Source organism: Anomaloglossus baeobatrachus, chromosome 6 (genome assembly GCF_048569485.1).
Source record: "Anomaloglossus baeobatrachus isolate aAnoBae1 chromosome 6, aAnoBae1.hap1, whole genome shotgun sequence".
Lineage (NCBI taxonomy): Eukaryota > Metazoa > Chordata > Amphibia > Anura > Aromobatidae > Anomaloglossus > Anomaloglossus baeobatrachus.
This window is the reverse complement of record NC_134358.1, coordinates 441,027,074-441,047,110: the sequence shown is the minus strand read 5'-3', so window position 1 is coordinate 441,047,110 and position 20,037 is coordinate 441,027,074. Positions and strand designations below refer to the sequence as shown.

The 20,037-nt window shown below is 48.6% G+C and overlaps 1 protein-coding gene across 3 annotated transcripts in view; it reads left to right on the top strand.

Moving 5' to 3' along the window:
- CNOT10 (CCR4-NOT transcription complex subunit 10) overlaps positions 1-20,037 on the top strand; it is a 144,692-nt gene that overhangs the window by 26,322 nt on the left and 98,333 nt on the right. For all 3 annotated transcript variants that reach the window (XM_075315238.1, XM_075315236.1, XM_075315237.1), the window contains 4 exons: positions 9,397-9,545; positions 11,118-11,207; positions 11,401-11,484; positions 14,510-14,627. In XM_075315238.1, coding sequence (XP_075171353.1) covers positions 9,397-9,545; positions 11,118-11,207; positions 11,401-11,484; positions 14,510-14,627 — 441 coding nt within the window. The remainder of the gene's footprint in view (positions 1-9,396; positions 9,546-11,117; positions 11,208-11,400; positions 11,485-14,509; positions 14,628-20,037) is intronic.

The following is a 20,037-nucleotide window of genomic DNA, read 5'->3' as shown; positions in this document are numbered from 1 at the left end:
ACGCGCACACACACTTTCTTCCCCTGGCGGTGCAGAGCTGCTGCTGTCTCTGTGATTTCTCTCAGTGCATCCACTGGGAAGAGGCAGGGAGGAGACTTTGGGTGGGAGCAGAGTGGGTGTATTAGACACAATGGGTGTGTTAGATAAGCTAGACACCGCCCTAGAGCCACAAAGAATTCTGGGAATAGTAGGAACTGAACACAGGAAGTCAGAGGAGAGATTAACCCCATCAGAGCTGGAGCCAGCAATGAGCATGTGCTGCTGGTGCACAATAAAAGGTAATTTTGCTGAAAAAACATAAAAGATGTGTTGAGGGGCACATATTAGCAAGATTTTTCAGAAAAAAAAAAATCAGTTTTGGTAACTGGACAACTTCTTTAAGTATTGTTCACAAATAAGGCTATGTGCGCACTAGAAAGTGCCTTTTTCTTAAGAAAAATCCGGACCCTTTTAAAGAATCCTGCACCCGCGGTAAAAAACCGCAACGAAATCCGCATGTGGTTTTGCAACGGATTTTGTGCGAATTTGCCGCAGATGTACCACAGATTTTCTGCAAGTTGGTCCCTGCGGATTTTTACCATTTATCTATGGCAAAAACGGCAGGTACAAAAACGTATAGGTATAAAAAAAAAAAGCGTGCGCACAGCATTTTTTAAAACCCATAGGATTTCCTGGGGAATGACTGCAGCAATGTTACACATTTTCTGCAGCAATTCCGCGCAAAATCTGCGGTAAATCTGCAGCGTGCGCACAGGGCTTTAATCTGTGCTTGTGAGCAGTTCTCCTTTGCCGAGATTATCCATCCCCCTCACAGATGTGGCATATGAAGATGCTGATTAGACAGCATGAGTATTGCACAGGTGTGCCTTAGGCTGGCCACAATAAAAGGCCAATCTAAAATGTGCAGTTTTATCACACCGCACAATGCCACAGATGTCGTCAGTTTTGAAGGAGTGTGCATTTGGCATGCTGACTGCAGTAATGTCCACAAGAGCTATTGCTTGTGAATTGAATGTTCATTTCTCTACCATAAGCAGTCTCCAAAGGTGTTTCAGAGTATTTGTCAGTACAACCAACCAGCCTCAGAACTGCAGACCACACCAGCCCAGGACCTCCACATCCAGCATCTTCACCTCCAACAATAGGTGCATAACCAAAGAATTTTTGCACAAACTGTCAAAGTCTCAGGGAAGCTCACCTGCTGCTCGTCGTCCTCATCGGGGTTTCCACCTGACTGCAGTTTGTCGTCGTAACCATCTTGAGTGGACAAATGCTCACATTCGATTTGAGTCTGGCACTGGATTGGTGTTCTCTTCACGGATGAATCCTGATTTTCACTGTATAGGGAAGAATGTAAATGGTGGTCACACCAGATACTGAATGAGAGAAAAAGGCCTTTTCTTGACCGCTGATGTTTTCATGAAGCTTTCCTCTGCTTAAAAAATGATGTGGATACATCAGTATGTAAAAGGCGTTTTAGTAGGGCAGTGCAGAAGAAAAATCTGTCCACAAAATCTACATCAAAATCAAGATTTACAACAGTCTTCAACTTGGAGCAAATTCCCCTACCCACTCTTTGCAAAGTTGATCATATTAAAAAAAAAAAATCACTCAAAATAGCGGAGCATACTCACTATTCCTGGTCCTTCTGCTTTCTTTGTCGCTCCATTGGGAGACCCAGACAATTGGGTGTATAGCTTCTGCCTCCGGAGGCCACACAAAGTATTACACTTTAAAAAGTGTAACCCCTCCCCTCTGCCTATACACCCTCCCGTGCATCACGGGCCCATCAGTTTTTTGCTTTGTGTTGAAGGAGGCACACATTCACGCAAGCTCCACATTTTAGTCAGCAGCAGCTGCTGACTTTATTGGATGGAAGAAAAGAGGGCCCCTCACAGGGCTCCCGGCATGCTCCCTTCTCACCCCACTTTGGTCGGCGGTGCTGTTAAGGTTGAGGTACCCATTGCGGGTACAAAGGCTGGAGCCACATGCCGTTATCCTTCCCCATCCCTGAGGGGCTCTGGGTGAAGTGGGATCCTAACCGGTCACCATGCACTGGGACCGGGCTCCCTCCGCAGCCCCTGGGGGAATCTGACGGACAGGAGACCGGGTATCATCAGGGACAGGCCCTGCTTCTCTGAGGTACTCTGTGTCCCCTTGGGGACGGCGCATAGAGCGCCTGTGTAACAGACGCTGCAGCGGCTGCTGTGTGTTTTGTGTCGCCGGGACTACCGCGCCGACCGCGCCTGTTCGCCGGCCGCGTTACTAACTTTAGTCCCCGGCTTCTGCAGCCTAGTACCGCATACTCCCGCCCCCGGGCCTGCCAGTCAGGGGTAAGGGCGGGACGCTAGACTGGACGTCAGCGGTGAGGGCTGGAGCATACTTAGGTATCCTCCTCCCCCCTCACTGAGCACTGCGGGGCACCAGATTCCCGCACTTTCTGAGGCACGCCCACGGCTCCCTCCTCCTCTGAGAAAGCTGGCAGCCATTGTTATCATCACTGCTGCCGGTGGAGAACTTCAGACCGAGCTCCACAGCTCTGGGAGGCCCAGGCAGGGAATCTGGTGGACACACAACCGCTGAGGGCGGTCGGTAAGCCGCACCGGTTACCAGGTGCTGGCCCCCCCCGGGTGCCGAAGTGTATATATATATCCATATATTGTATACATTTGCTCTGTTCGGCCGCATTATTTGCTTTTGGCTATATACCCTCACTGATTGCTCTAAGAGGAGACAACAGCATGTCGTCCGCAAAAAGCAAGGGTGCCAAGGCACAGGCTTATTTTGCAACCTGTACCTCTTGTGCGGCTATGTTACCTGCAGGTTCCACCTACCCTCATTGTGTGCAATGCTCGGCCCCTGTGACACTCACTCAGCCGGAGCCTCAGCCACTGGTGGGACCCTCGGCCCAGGTAGAACCACCGGCTACCTCTGTCCAGGTGGCAGGGACAGAGTTTGCAGTGTTGGCTGAGAAACTTTCTGAGTCACTTTCACAATCCATGGCTCAGTCTATGGATAGATGGTCTGCTAAGATACTAGAAGCTTTGCAGTCCAGACCGGTAACACAGGCCCCGGGCACTGTTGAATCATTGTCCCCAGGCCCCCCTCGGTCGGCGCAGCAAAGTGCTCCTGGGGTGACTCCTAGGTCCCACGGTGAGGACTCCGACACGGACCGCAGTCCCAGACCGGCTAAGCGGGCTCGCTGGGAGCTTCCCTCGACTTCATCACACGGCTCAGGGTCTCAGCATGAGGACTCTCTGGAGGATGAAGCGGAGGTGGCAGATCAGGGCTCTGATCCTGACGCTGCTCTCAATCTTGATACACCTGAAGGGGACGCCATAGTAAATGACCTTATAGCGTCCATCAACCAGGTGCTAGAACTTTCTCCTCCAACTCCACCGATTGAGGAGTCAGCTTCTCAGCAGGAGAAATTCCAATTTAGGTTTCCCAAACGTACTCGGAGTGCGTTTTTCGATCACTCCAACTTCAGAGATACAGTCCAGAAACACCGAGCATTTCCGGACAAACGCTTTACTAAGCGCCTTAATGACACACGTTACCCCTTCCCCACTGACGTAGTTAAGGGTTGGGCTCAGTGTCCCAAGGTGGATCCTCCAGTCTCTAGACTGGCGGCTAGATCCATAGTAGCAGTGGCAGATGGTTCATCGCTCAAAGATGCCACTGACAGGCAAATAGAGCTCCTGATGAAATCCATCTATGAAGCCATAGGCGCGTCTTTTGCTCCGGCATTCGCAGCCGTATGGGCACTCCAAGCTATCTCAGCTTGTCTGTCTGAGATTAATGCAGTCACACGTGCCTCTACTCCGCAGGTTGGGTCTTTAACCTCTCAGGCGTCGGCTTTTTCGTCCTACGCCATGAACGCCGTCCTGGACTCTGCGAGCCGTACAGCGGTAGCATCCGCCAATTCAGTGGCAGTTCGCAGGGCCATGTGGCTACGCGAATGGAAGGCAGACTCTGCTTCCAAGAAGTTCTTAACCGGTTTGCCATTTTCTGGCGACCGTCTGTTTGGCGAACAATTGGATGAAATTATTAAACAATCCAAGGTAAAGGACTCGTCCTTACCCCAGTCCAAACCAAACAGACCTCAGCAACGGAAGATACAACCGAGGTTTCGGTCCTTTCGGCCCTCAGCCAGGTCTCAATTCTCCACGTCCAACAGGCCACAGAAGGGCCAGAGGAACTCTGCTTCATGGAGGTCTAAGTCACGTCCTAAAAAGACCGCCGGAGGAACCGCCCCCAAGGCGGCCTCATCATGACTTTCGGCCTCCCCAAACCGCATCCTCGGTCGGTGGCAGGCTCTCCCGCTTTTGCGACGCCTGGTTGCCACATGTCCAAGACTGATGGGTGAGAGACATTCTGTCTCACGGTTACAGGATAGAGCTCAGCTCTCGTCCTCCGACTCGTTTCTTCAGAACATCTCCGCCCCCAGAGCGAGCCGATGCTCTTTTTCAGGCAGTGAACACTCTGAAGGCAGAAGGGGTGGTGATCCCTGTTCCCCTTCAAGAATGTGGTCGCGGTTTTTACTCCAACTTGTTTGTGGTGCCAAAAAAGGACGGATCATTCCGTCCCGTTCTGGACCTCAAATTGCTCAACAGACACGTGAAAACCAGACGGTTCCGGATGGAATCTCTCCGCTCCGTCATCGCCTCGATGTCCCAAGGAGACTTCCTAGCATCAATCAACATCAGGGATGCTTATCTCCATGTGCCGATTGCACCAGAGCATCAACGCTTCCTGCGTTTCGCCATCGGAGACGAACACCTTCAGTTCGTGGCACTGCCTTTCGGCCTGGCGACAGCCCCACGGGTCTTCACCAAGGACATGGCAGCAGTGGTGGCAGTCCTACACTCTCAGTGACACTCGGTGATCCCTTACTTAGACGATCTTCTAGTCAAGGCACCCTCCCGGGTGGCATGCCAACACAGCCTGAACATTGCTCTGGAGACTCTCCAGAGGTTCGGGTGGATCATCAATTTCCCAAAGTCAAAATTGACACCGACCCAATCGCTAACTTACCTCGGGATGGAGTTTCATACTCTCTCAGCGATAGTGAAGCTCCCGCTGGACAAACAGCGTTCACTACAGACAGGGGTGCAATCTCTCCTTATAGCCCAGTCACACCCCTTGAGGCGGCTCATGCACTTCCTAGGGAAGATGGTGGCAGCAATGGAGGCAGTTCCTTTTGCGCAGTTTCATCTGCGTCCACTCCAATGGGACATTCTCCGCAAATGGGACAGGAGGTCGACGTCCCTCGACAGGAACGTCTCCCTTTCTCGGGCAGCCAAAGCCTCTCTTCAGTGGTGGCTTCTTCCCACTTCTCTGTCGAAAGGAAAATCCTTCCTGCCCCCATCCTGGGCTGTGGTCACGACGGACGCGAGTATGTCAGGGTGGGGATCGGTCTTCCTCCACCACAGGGCTCAGGGTACCTGGACTCAGCCAGAGTCCTCCCTTCAGATCAATGTTCTGGAGATAAGGGCAGTGTATCTAGCCTTAAAGGCGTTCCAGCCGTGGCTGGAAGGCAGGCAGATCCGAATTCAGTCGGACAACGCCACGGAGGTGGCGTACATCAACCACCAGGGCGGCACACGCAGTCGTCAAGCCTTCCAAGAAGTTCGGCGGATTCTGCTGTGGGTGGAAGCCACAGCCTCCACCATCTCCGCAGTTCACATCCCGGGCGTAGAAAACTGGGAAGCAGACTTTCTCAGTCGCCAGGGCATGGACGCAGGGGAATGGTCTCTTCACCCGGACGTGTTTCAAGAGATCTGTTGCCGCTGGGGAACGCCGGACGTCGACCTAATGGCGTCCCGGCACAACAACAAGGTCCCGGCATTCATGGCACGGTCTCAAGATCACAGAGCTCTGGCGGCAGACGCATTAGTTCAGGATTGGTCGCAGTTTCGACTGCCTTATGTATTTCCCCCTCTGGCACTGCTGCCCAGAGTGTTACGCAAGATCAGGTCCGACTGCCGCCGCGCCATCCTCATCGCCCCAGACTGGCCGAGGAGGTCGTGGTACCCGGATCTGTGGCATCTCACGGTGGGTCAACCATGGGCACTACCAGACCGACCAGACTTGCTGTCTCAAGGGCCTTTTTTCCATCTGAATTCTGCGGCCCTCAACCTGACTGTGTGGCCATTGAGTCCTGGATCCTAGCGTCTTCAGGGTTATCTCAAGAGGTCATTGCCACTATGAGACAGGCCAGGAAACCAACGTCCGCCAAGATCTACCACAGGACGTGGAGGATCTTCTTATCCTGGTGCTCTGATCAGGGTTTTACTCCCTGGCCGTTTGCCTTGCCCACTTTTCTGTCTTTCCTTCAATCCGGAATGGACAAGGGTTTGTCTCTCGGCTCTCTCAAGGGACAGGTATCGGCGCTTTCCGTGTTTTTTCAAAAGCGTCTAGCCAGGCTTCCGCAGGTACGCACGTTCCTGCAGGGGGTTTGCCACATAGTCCCACCTTACAAGCGTCCGCTAGAACCCTGGGATCTTAACAGGGTGCTAACGGCTCTTCAGAAACCACCTTTCGAGCCGATGAGGGATGTTTCTCTTTCACGCCTTTCGCAGAAGGTGGTCTTCCTAGTGGCAGTCACATCACTTCGGAGAGTGTCTGAGCTAGCAGCGCTGTCATGCAAAGCCCCCTTCCTGGTGTTTCACCAGGATAAGGTGGTTCTGCGTCCGGTCCCGGAATTTCTCCCTAAGGTGGTATCCCCTTTTCATCTCAATCAGGATATCTCCTTACCTTCTTTTTGTCCCAATCCAGTTCACCAATGTGAAAAGGATTTGCACTTGTTAGATCTCGTGAGAGCACTCCGACTCTACATTTCTCGTACGGCGCCCCTGCGCCGTTCTGATGCGCTCTTTGTCCTTGTCGCTGGCCAGCGTAAGGGATCGCAGGCTTCCAAGTCAACCTTGACTCGGTGGATCAAGGAACCGATTCTTGAAGCCTACCGTTCTTCTGGGCTTCCGGTTCCTTCAGGGCTGAAAGCCCATTCTACCAGAGCCGTGGGTGCGTCCTGGGCATTGCGGCACCAGGCTACGGCTCAGCAGGTGTGTCAGGCGGCTACCTGGTCTAGTCTGCACACTTTCACGAAACACTATCAGGTGCATACCTATGCTTCGGCAGATGCCAGCCTAGGTAGGCGAGTCCTTCAGGCGGCGGTTGCCCACCTGTAGGAGGGGGCCGTTTTTACGGCTCTTTTTATCGAGGTATTCTTTTACCCACCCAGGGACTGCTTTTGGACGTCCCAATTGTCTGGGTCTCCCAATGGAGCGACAAAGAAGAAGGGAATTTTGTTTACTTACCGTAAATTCCTTTTCTTCTAGCTCCTATTGGGAGACCCAGCACCCGCCCCTGTTCCCTTCGGGCTGTTGTTCTTTTGTGTACACATGTTGTTCATGTTGAATTGTTCTTTGGTTCATGGTTTAGTTCTCCGAACATCCTTCGGATTGAGTTTACCTTAGACCAATTTATAAGTTTCCTCCTTCCTGCTTTGGCACCAAAACTGATGGGCCCGTGATGCACGGGAGGGTGTATAGGCAGAGGGGAGGGTTTACACTTTTTAAAGTGTAATACTTTGTGTGGCCTCCGGAGGCAGAAGCTATACACCCAATTGTCTGGGTCTCCCAATAGGAGCTAGAAGAAAAGGAATTTACGGTAAGTAAACAAAATTCCCTTCTTTGCTCTGCCTCGTCCATAGCCGGACTCCATACAGCTCGACCTCCTGTGATAGTGTTTCAGAAAGCCAGGTGGCCAGTGTGACAACCCAGATGGCTGCCATTATCGCTTCCACATGGATTTCTACTATACCGAAGATCTGACAATGAACTTGTTTAGTTCTGATAAATATAAAATTTTGGCCAAATTTTGTTGCTGAATTGATTTTTATGCATCTCAAAAAAAAGCCAACCGGCATGTCTCACATCGCTAACTTCAACAATTATTTAGGTACATTTTAGAATAGGAATAGTCTTGTTCCTGTGTTTCTGCACACAGTCGCCTCCTCACTAATGTAGGTTCCTGTATGAGAGGATAGTGTTTCCTGTCTAGGTAGATGGCTGCGTGCACATGATTGCTTCTTACTGACTTCAGACTTCAGATTTGTTGTAACTTGGCTTGTGTGAGCTGTTGACCAACTTCGCTTTATCTCCACAAAAAAAAAAAATTCTTCAAAAAAAAAATAACAAATCAAAAAAACAAAACATTGAGGCTTTGACTTAGAATGTTTTGTAAGTTGGCCACACTTCAGTCTGCAGGATTTACTGTATGGTTCGTTCTTGACTTAGTCTTGTCGAAATGCTATAGAAATGAATTCTCCTTCCAGTTTGTTTGCTTGATGTAAGGTGGGCAGGAATGAGCAAAGGAGTGTGGCCTAACATTAGTGATCTCTTACTGAGATTTTCTGCAGCCAGTTAGCCCACCGAGATGGTCACGAGAAGGAAAGAGTAGTTGAAAGATGTCCTGTAGAACTCTTTACATGTCCAATGAAACCTCTTTGTGACGATCCCCTAAAACTGCTTTTAAAAAGTGATCATCTATGGGAGAGGGTCTTCAAAAGAAAAATGATTATTATGCAAGCAATATTGTGGGACCTAAAGGGAACTTGACAGCTGAACTTACGGCCCAATCAAACACTGGCTATATGACTTCAACCATGTATGTTTAGCTCTAAAACGCTGCGGCATTTTAAAGACTAAAGGTTGCCGAGGTCTGAGCCGCATCTGAGGCTAGCTGGACAGGTGGCTGTTCGGCAGCTTCTCCTCACCCACTACCCAGAGTGACCGGACTCTCCTTGCTTGCGTCTATAGCTGTGTTCCTCAACTCCAGTCCTCAAGGCCCACCAACAGATCAGGTTTTCAGGATTTCCTTAGTATTGCACAGGTGATGGAATTATTCCCTGTGCAATACTGTGAAAATCCTGAAAACATGATCTGTTGGTGGGCCTTGAGGACTGGAGTTAAGAAACCCTGGTCTATAGGAAGAAACCTGTCAATCAAGTGCTGTGGGTTGGAAGCCAACGGAGACCTTCTTGTCCAAATAGTCTCCCATGTGACTTTTAAATTGTTTTTCTCTGAAACGCCGAAGTGTTTGAGCTTAACATGGTTGAAATTATACAGCCTGTGTTTGATATATGCTGCCTGTGGATTAAGCAGCATGTATCAGATATTAGGTTTTCTTTAAAATCTGCTGTAGATGAAAAGGGGGTCTTCTGAAGAGCTTTCATTGTAAAATTTTCATGCAATATGAGAAAAAAGAGGGTTGAAGGAAAAGAGATTAAGAAAAAAATGATTATTTTTTTTATATATTGTTTCTTAATCACTTGCCACAAGTCTGTTCATCTGCTGAGCAGTTTTCTTTTTCTGTATGTATATATTTCAGAAGAGAAATTTGCACATGCGGTTTGCTTCCTGCTGGTTGACCTCTACCTTCTAACTTACCAAACGGAGAAAGCCTTACACCTCCTGGTGGTACTGGAAAAAATGATCTTACAGGGCAACAATAATAATAAAAATGGTAAAAATAATGAGGTAAGTCATTTAGACAAGGTTCACAGCACGTTTGGGCTGAAAGTTCATGACGACGTCACAAGGCGATAAAAAGGGCCATAGAGTTCAGTAGGCCACAGCAACGGTGCACAGATTTGACTAACATCGTGCCCTATGAGGATTTTCTGGTGTTCGAGCCAGTAACCATGGTCACATGGGTTTGAGTATGTGGTGTGCAGACTCCCGGCCAGAATCCAGCTAGATGGCCGCGACCCCCCTCAATGCTAGGGTATGGAGTGAGCCTGCCACCATATCAAATACTCTCTGCCACGTTACAGCCGTTCCCGGCTCTGACACCGGAGAATCCTCACAGTGCACAGTACCTGTAATGTGAGGATTCCCAAGTTTACCAGCACTTAGTGATTGTAGACTAGAAGATTTATACAGGACACTGATCTCCTTGAGAATCTGCCTCTAGAACATATTTAAAATAGAAGGGGGCATTACTAGTGTGAGACATTTAAGGACTGACACTTTGTTATCATATAGATGTAGAAACTTTGAACTCGAGATCAATATCAATAGTTGTTTTTAGTGTAAAGAGCTTGTAAGACCTCAGAGGGTCTTGTGCCACATAGACAGCGGTGGGCACCGCATCATACCCAGCTACGCCGCTTATTACGCTACTATACTTTCTGAGGACCCTCTGCACGCACACTGATGAAGGTTTTTTAACCGAAACGTCTGTGCTTGTCCTACAAGTTCTTCACAATAAAAACCACTATTCACATTTATATTGAGTGCCAAGTTTCTACATGTACGTCAGACGGTTTTGGACCCTACTTGTGCACCACCCCAGAAGTGCCGTGTGTATCAACTCACTTTGCTGTCATAATCACACACAGTTCTACAGTGCTAATACAGTACAACAAAATAAACTGTCTTATTACAAGCAATTTGCAGTTGTCCTCACAGATCTGTCAGCTCTACTGTACTAACTCCTACACGCGCGCACACACACACACTGGCCGCCTGCGAGATAGAAGCTGAATTACTATGAAAGTACCACAGCAAATGTGTTTGTAGTTAGACAAAGTTCACTTCTGCTGATCTCACTGCAGATCTTGGGCTGACTGTCAGTCATTACATGTCTTAAACTGGTAGCGCCCCATTTAATATAGAATAAGCTCTGGTGGCAGATTCACAGCTTTTTCTGTGTCCATAGATCTAAACAGCTTATTTGCATATATGAAAAATGTTGATTTTTCTGGAATAAGACATTGGATCACAGATCTCAAGGTAGCACTTTATTCAACTTTCTATGACCTAGCTGGCCTAGGAGGGTATGTCCTACTGACCTTTTGAGCTCTTTTTATGACCATATCCATATTAGACGTCAGAACCGACCGTATAGTGTACGGCTCTATTGATTCTGACTTGAGCTACTGATTGAACCGGCGATGGAGTCACAAAGGTGTTGCCAACACCGTCATGTGAATGTACTTAAAGCGTCAGCTGCTGCACAAACCCAGAATGAAGGTGGATTGTACAAATACTTATTATTCCAGAGAATTTTCCTCTGAGAATCACAAAATATATTTTTTATATTTGCAGACAAACAATAACAGCAACAACAAGGAAGCCCTAAACACCAAGACTGAGGGAGGTGCTCAACTAGAAGCTGCAAAGTCCAAAATTCATCAGGTAAAAGCATCAGGCTCCATAAAATGTAACATTGGGAATGAAAATACATTGATACATGTCAGAATACAATATAACTTAGGGTGGTGTAATGTAAACTGCCTACTAATAACCACGGTGATGTATATTTATTGGGAATATTGAGTGCTGAGTACTTTTTTTGTGGTCTTACTGGTTTTATTTTCTATTCTTTCAGTGCAAAGTCCGGGCGTACATTCAAATGAAGTCTCTGAAAGCATGCAAAAGGGAGATAAAGTCCGTGATGAACACGTCCGGAAATGTAAGTAAATTGTATACTTCATATTTCCAACATTTCGTGTTAGAATGGCTGAAAACTGAATATGACTAGTAATAAATGGTCACAAGTTCATTTAGTTAGGGCACTGTGACATGGCCTAAAAGTGTTCGATCAGAATTTATTACTTGGTTTCTTACACAGCACTATGGCATTTCTTTTCGAGTCACAGCCAAGTGTTTTGAGAAGGACTAGAAAATATAAAGAAAGCACTTAGGGGCCAACTCAGGTCTCACTGGAGTTTAATGCACTAAGTCACTAAATTCATAAAGACAAAAAATGAAAAATAGCTCACCGTGTCTTTGGAAATTCAGGTTCCAATTGAACAACGCCAGATCCAGTGGGTGCAACCGTGAGACAATGGAAAAACAAAGGATGAATCCAGCGTAGTCCTTCACCTTCCAAAATGATAAAACTTAGCTTTTATTGTGATTTAAAGATATATACACAGAGGCAGCAATAGGCACTGCAAAAAGGTGTAGTAGGTGCAGACCTACGCGTTAAGGCCCACAGTCTGTCATAACTAGGATGATGTGCCGAAACGCGTAGGTCTGCACCTACTACAGCTTTTTGCAGTGCCTACTGCTGTCTCTGTGTATATTTTACTTAACTTTTATTGTGATTAAGATTTATTCTTTTGGAAGTCTCAGGACTATCTTATATTCATCTTATGCTTGTCCAAGTTGATAGAGGCGCACACCACTTAATGCATTTGATGCTTCTTCTTAGTGACATGCGCCTTACTAGAAGTGCTACTCCAGTCATTAGAAACGTTAGCACACTAGCTGAATTTGGCGAGGGGGCATAGCCACGCTCTAGCTTCTCCACACTTACACCCAGTTGGGCAAAGCTAATTGAAACTGGTGTGCAAACACAAAAAGTTACAACATTTTTGCGCCACTCCGTATTGTGGCATAAAAGCTTTGAGGAATTGCTCCCTTAAATTTCTTGTTGGAGCCCGCTTTCCTCAAAGAGGTTCCATAAATATTTGCATGGATACTTCTAGTCTAACAGGCTTTTTGAAAATTGAATATCCATTTCGGAGTGGTGGGTTCCCCTTTCCCAGCTCTCATGCTAATCAGCTGATTGAAAGGTCTGTGCCACACCAGCTCACCATTGTTTATCAAGCACAGCGTCATATATTTTATATTTGATTATTTTTTGTTAGATTTGGTATTAGATCTGTGTCATGCTGCCTTGAATGTGATAGTTACAGAAAACTGCAGTACCAGGCGTAGCCAATATAAACTATACAGAGCTGTGCCTTGTAAACTGGTAAGTGCTGCAGTACCAAAAGAAAGCACGGAACTGTGTCTGGTAAATGGGTAAGTACTGTAGACCCTTAGGTTAACTGATCTTTTGGGCTAACAGGATGATTAGTAAAACAGGGACTGATGGGCTGCTTCGCTTTTACATCCATTGGACGTCTTTCGGAAGTGAGAGCAAACTAGCCAATCAGTCGCCACTGAGAGACTGACTGCAGTGCACACCTGGCATACCGTTAGCATGGGAAATTCTGTGTTGAAATCCCAGGTGTGGGAATTGAGTATAATTTTTTTTATTATTATATATTCAGTACACAAAACATTGTTGGTTATAAATGACTTAGTGACTAAATGTAGAACTGGTGGAGGAAGGTTGAACTAGATGGACCTAGGTCTTTTTTCAACCTAAGTAACTATGTAACTATATTGGAAACTATAGCTTTTAAAGGAAATCTATCAGGTGGATTTTCTAGTACAATTATGTTATCTTTTAAATAGGGCTAAGGGTACCTTCACACTTAGCGATGCAGCAGCGATCCGACCAGCGATCTGACCTGGTCAGGATCGCTGCTGCATCGCTACATGGTCGCTGGTGAGCTGTCAAACAGGCAGATCTCACCAGCGACCAGTGAACAGCCCCCAGCCAGCAGCGACGTGCAAGCGACGCTGCGCTTGCACGGAGCCGGCGTCTGGAAGCTGCGGAGACTGGTAACTAAGGTAAACATCGGGTATGGTTACCCGATGTTTACATTAGTTACCAGCGCACACCGCTTAGCTGTGTGTGCAGAGAGCAGGGAGCCGCGCACACTGAGCGCTGGCTCCTTGCTCTCCTAGCTACAGTACACATCGGGTTAATTAACCCGATGTGTAATGCAGCTACATGTGCAGAGAGCCGGAGCCGGCAGCACAGGCAGCGTGAGAGCTGCAGAGGCTGGTAACTAAGGTAAATATCGGGTAACCACCTTGGTTACCCGATGTTTATCTTGGTTACAAGCTTACCTCAGCTGTCAGACGCCGGCTCCTGCTCGCTGCTCGCTTCATTTGTCGCTCTCTCGCTGTCACACACAGCGATCTGTGTGTCACAGTGGGAGAGCGCCTTTGAAGAAAACGAACCAGGGCTGTGTGTAACGAGCAGCGATCTCGCAGCAGGGGCCAGATCGCTGCTCAGTGTCACACACAGCGAGATCGCTAATGAGGTCACTGCTGCGTCACAAAAAGCGTGACTCAGCAGCGATCTCGGCAGTGAGCTCGCTGTGTGTGACGCACCCCTTAAGGAGACCTTTCAGGATCAGTAAGTTTTATTGCTCTACCTTATCCTGTTATCTTGTTGTAAGCTCCATAGAATTAAGGGTACCTTCACACTTTAGCAATGCAGCAGAGATCCGACCAGCGATCTGACCTGGTCAGGATCGCTGCTGCATCGCTACATGGTCGCTGGTGAGCTGTCAAACAGGCAGATCTCACCAGCGACCAGTGACCAGCCCCCAGCCAGCAGCGACGTGCAAGCGACGCTGCGCTTGCACGGAGCCGGCGTCCAGAAGGAGCTTACTACAAGATAACAGGAGAAGCTACAGCAATAAAAGTTACTGACTCTGAACAGTCTCCTTAAGCCCTATTTACAGATAACATTACAGATTCCCTTTCAGAAGGATATGCCCACTTGGACAAACTCTTTAACATTTCACTTATGTTTTTATTTCAGTGAGTTTGTTTACAAAGTTTCTCTTATATTTGTCTTTTTGTAGTCTGCACCCTCATTGTTCTTAAAAAGTAACTTTGAGTACCTCAGAGGCAACTATCGGAAAGCTGTGAAATTACTGAACTCTTCAAATATATCGGAACATCCAGGTTTCATGAAAACTGGTAAGGAATTTATATCTATCTTTGACCATAGTGTTTAAAGGGAATCTGTCATCAGATTTTTGACACCTAACTTGAGAGCAGCATAATGTAGGGGCAGAGATCCTGATTCTAGCGATGTCACTTACTGGACTGCTTAGTGTAATGTAAATAAAAAAAAATTAAATTATAGGTTAATCAGCAGCAGATTATCATTGCAGGACTACTTGGCCTGCTCTGGATAGTCTAGCATATTCATGAGCTCCGTATAACTGCTAGATCTGTAGCAGAGAAAACATTCTTTGTTTTTTTTCTTCAAAATGATAGCAAACAGCTCAGTAAGTGACACATCCCTGGAATCAGGGTCTCTGCCCCTACATTGTGCTACAATCAGATGGGGGAGCAAAAACCTGGTGACAGATTCCCTGTAATTGCATAAGTGAGATGTATAATAATGACTCACTTCACAGGAGTATTCCCCTCTCGTATCCTCCGTATTTGCCATATATGACTGGTGAGGTCACCTCTGAGACCCACATCTATTGTGATAATGGTGCCTAGTCATCCCAGATGTACTTTTTGTTTCCCAGACACCACAAGTAGTTACCGCTGGCTGCTAACTTTCATAGCTCATCCTTAGAACCTTGCTAAGATTCACCAGACCTGTATTACATAGTTCGTATACGGAGAGGGCCGGCTCGTGCGCTCCCTGCAAAAGGCAGGGTTGACGGCTGGCTCGCACGTCCTCCCTCCCACCCCAAAGGCAGGGGAGAGGGCCAGTTTGCGCCCCCCCCCCCAAAAGGTAGGGGAGGGGGCTGTCCCGTGTGCCCGCCCAACCCAAAGGCAGGAAATAGGGCTGGCTCACGCACTCTTTCCTCCCCCCCCTCCCCTCCCAAAAGGCTGGGAAAAGGACCAGCTCGTGCGCCCTCCCCACATCCAAAAGGGAAGGGAGAGAGGCCGGCTCGCACACCGCCCACACCAAACGGCAGGGGTGAGGGCTGGCTCGCTTGCCCCCCACACCAAAAGGCTGGGGAGGGGACCTGCTTGCGCACCCCCCACATCTAATAGGGAAGGGGGAGAGACCTGCTCACACACTGCCCACACCAAAAGGCAGGGGAGAGGGCTGGCTCACGCCTCCTCCCCCCCTCCCCCCCCCCCCCCCCCCCCACCGCCAATGGCTCACGTTCTCTTCCTTGGCTAATTGCCAGGCTTTCTATATCGGACAAGCCTGAGAGCCATTGTGTGTAAGAAAGTGATATATTTTCAATTTTGGAGTTCCGTTTATCTGTACATATACACGGTGAATGCCATTGTGTGATCACTGTCCTCTGTATGCCACAGCCCCTCTTTACCTTCTTTTCTGGCGCTTCTGGTGTAATGACCAATTTTACGTTTTGCACAATCTGCGAATAGCGACAAATTTGCATCTTTAATTGTGCGATACATTTCTGTACCAGTGGTTCAGGTTGGCTTCCATAATCTTGCACGCTTTACAGTTATTCCGCAGATTTACTTAAAAATTATTTACACCATAAAACCACAGAGGTGCACAAATGGTCTCGGGTACCTGCTGGGTAATACATTTAGGAACATTTCATTGATCTGGTGGCTGAATCGTGCAGTAAATACTAAAAGTCCTGATCCTGGTAGAATTGCCTAGTGAGTTGGTTGTTTTTTGCATTGCGTTACACACTTCATGATATGTGAAGCGCAGTTTATATTGTTCCTTTGTCTATAATTTGCTGACGGGTTCTCTGAAATGACATATTTAAAGAGACGGCACGTTTTTCATTTGACTTCTGCAGTTGTTTGTATTCCTTCTCTGTTAGGATCAATATTAACTCGCCGTCGGCTCACGTTATTTTATGAGAAGGTATTAGGTGAACAAGCTGCTATGTACTTTAATAGCTACATTTCCACATCATTGATTTCCATTTTCTCCTCTTACAAGAGTAATGCTCTGCAGTTGGCGCTTCCCGAAGGCGACGTTCTCATGAGCTTCTTATGTGTTTTGCATTAGAGAAGCTCTACTTTTTTCCCCAATCATAACTTCATTCTCACTATATAGTCTGGCAAACGCTGCCCTTCTCCTATACACCGTGTGCATATGTCTATGCAGGTCAGTTTTATTCTTTGGAAAAAAAACTTTAGTCCAATAAAAAGATTTATTTAATTGAAGTAAATGGTAACAGGATTACACTTTCTAGGCACTCTATACCAACAATATACATTTTTTGCATTGGAACAGATTAGACAAAAATCTGTCAATCTCATAAATTTGTCATCATATTGATATCACTGTTCTACATATTTTCAAAAGTTGTCAGGTTCAGCTATAAATGAGCCATTTCTTAATGATTTTGTCCTCCAGACTAGAGATGGGCGAAGCCGCAGATGTTCTGGTTCGGCGGGTCCAGTCAGACTTAAAACCAAATTAAAAAAATGTTCGGTTCGGGGCTGGACTTAAACATTTACCTGGACGCCGAAGCCCATATAAGACTATGGGGACCCGAACATTGAGCTGTAAACTGGTGATAGAAAGTGCTAGAGGGCCACAAAGCCGGTACAGTTATACTTATCAAGTCTCCTGTGCGGCTGTCGCACTACTTCCAGGTGCTCTCATTTATCCTCATGCATATTTACTGCTTCCCCTGCCCACCCTCTGTGACTGCGTCTGCGATTGGTTGTAAGTCAGACTGCCGGCCTCTGTTTGGTTGTGGAGTTCAATCAGATCATCCCAGGTCAGTTTACCTGTGGTCACACATGGAGGATCCCACGCTATCCCACCTGTGACTTCATCATTCACAGCTGAGGCTAAGGCTATGTGCGCACGTTGCGTAAATACATGCAGTTACGCTGCGCTTTGTAGCGCAGCGTAACTGCATGCGTCCTGCGTCCCCTGCACAATCTATGGAGATTGTGCAGGGGCCGTGCGCACGTGGCGTTTAAGAGCGCAGCGCTTCGGCTACTGCCGAAGCGCTGCGTAAAAAGAAGTGACATGTCACTTCTTTCCTGCGCTTTGCCGGCAGCTCCTGCTCTGTCTATGGCAGGAGCTGCAGGCAGAGCGCATGGAATCGGCGCTCACTACGGACATTTCTGCAGCGATCTAAAGCGCACATGTGCTCTTCAGATCGCTGCAGAAATTTCTGCAGGGCTAGTACGCAACGTGCGCACATAGCCTTAGTCAGTCTCTGCCTGAAGCCGCAGCGTGCAGTCATGTCCTGTAATGTGGCTGCTGTATGTAGCAGAGCTGGGATTGTCGTGGGTGTTTGGGGATAATAAACTGGAGAAAGAGGGTGGATTTTTTCGGTGTTTGTTTTTTCTTTTCACTTACACATTAGTAATGGAGGGATCTCATAGACCCCCTCCCCATTTCTAATCTAGGACTTAGTGGCGGCTGTCACCTGTCATTAACCCCTTATGTTAGCCTGATTGCCACCGCAGCAGGGCAATTGGGATGAGCCGGGTCGAGTGCCGGAATTGTCACATCTAATGGATGCGACAATTCAGGGCAGCAGCAGGCTGCTATTTTTAGGCTGTGGACCCAATAGCCATGGGTCTCCCCAGCCTGAGAATACCAGACCGCAGCTTTCGGCTTTATCGTGGCTGGGTATCACGATTGGTGGGAGCGCACGCTGGTTTTTTTTTTTTAAATTAATTTTTAAAAAAGCAGCCTTGTGCCCCTCTTATTTTGATAAACAATCGAGATACTGCACACAGCTGTGGTCTGTAGCCACATGTGTTATCTTTGCTGGATATCACAATGTGATGGGGACACTACTTAAATTTATTTTATTTTCTTTTTCGCTCCTAATTGGGAGACCCAGACAGTGGGTGTATAGCTACTGCCCTCTGGAGGCCGCACAAAGAACTACACTTAAAAGTGTAAGGCCCCTCCCCTTCTGGCTATACACCCTCCCGTAGGAGTACAGATTCCTCAGTTTTAGCTTTGTGCGCAAGGAGGTCAGACACGCACGCATAGCTCCATTGTTTTTAGTCAGCAGCAGCTGCTGACTATGTCGGATGGAAGAAAAGAGGGCCCATAAACAGGGCTCCCAGCATGCTCCCTTCTCACCCCACTGTATGTCGGAGGTGTTTGTAAGGTTGAGGTACCCATTGCGGGTACGGCGGCAGGAGCCCACATGCTGATTCCTTCCCCATCCCTTTTTACAGGGCTCTGGGTGAAGTGGGATTTACTGGTCTCCAGGCACTGAGACCGGGCTCCATCTACAGCCCCTGGAGAAGATGCTGGATGGAGCGGAGTACATCAGGGACATGGCCCTGCTTCCTCAAGGTACTCTGTGTCCCCGTGCATTTGGCGCTCACACCGCAGCATGCTGGGTGTTGTAGTGCGCCGGGGGACATCAGCGCTACGGCGCTTGTGCCATGGCCTCATTCAGCTTAGCTGAAGCAGGCACACTTCCAGGAATCGGTCGCGCCGGCCGCTGGGACTGCGGCGCGGCTGGCACTTGTGGTGCGCCGGGGACTTCAGCGCGGCCCGCGCTTTTACGGCGGCCGCGCTGATAACTTGAGTCCCCGGCTTTTGCGGCCTGCTTCCGTTCGTTCCCGCCCCCGGACCTGCCAGTCAGGAGAGGGGCGGGACGCTGGCCACGTCTAGGAATGGGTCATGCCGGCCGCTGGGACTGCGGCGCGGCTGGCACTTGTGGTGCGCCGGGGACTTCAGCGCGGCCCGCGCTTTTACGGCGGCCGCGCTGATAACTCGAGTCCCCGGCTTTTGCGGCCTGCTTCCGTTCGTTCCCGCCCCCAGACCTGCCAGTCAGGAAAGGGGCGGGACGCTGGCCAGTGCATCAGCGCTGAGGGCTGGAGTCGTTTTTACATACTCCAGCCCTCACAATCGGCACAGAGGGGACACTGTTTCCCGCACTTTTGTTTGGGAACTCCCACGGACCGCCCCTCTCCACAGACGCCGGCAGCCATTCCTGCTGACACGCTGAGCTGCAGAGGGGAGCCGGGGAGACCCAGACAAGGAATCTGCAGCCTCTTACCCGCTATTCAGCGGGCGGTAAGCAGCCCTCAGGGCTCACCCCCTCTTGTGCCAGTAGTATTCTTAGTATTTTGTTGCTACAAATACTTTGTATTACATAGCGCTGGTCGCCCTTTGGCTATAGACTCTCTCACATTCAGAGAGCCAGCAGCATGTCGTCCGCAAAACGCAAGGGTGCCAAAGCACAGACATTATATGCTTCCTGCACCGCATGTGGGACTTTTCTACCGGCAGGCTCCACGGACCCCCATTGTGTGCAGTGCTCGGCCCCTGCGGCGCTTGCACAGTCGGGACCTCTGCTGGACGTGACCCAGGGTGTACCACCTGAGAATGCTGTCCAGGTGACAGGAACTGAGTTTGCAGCTTTTGCTGACAGAATGTCTCTCACTATGTCACAAATTCTTGACACATTGCGAGCTAGGCCTGTAC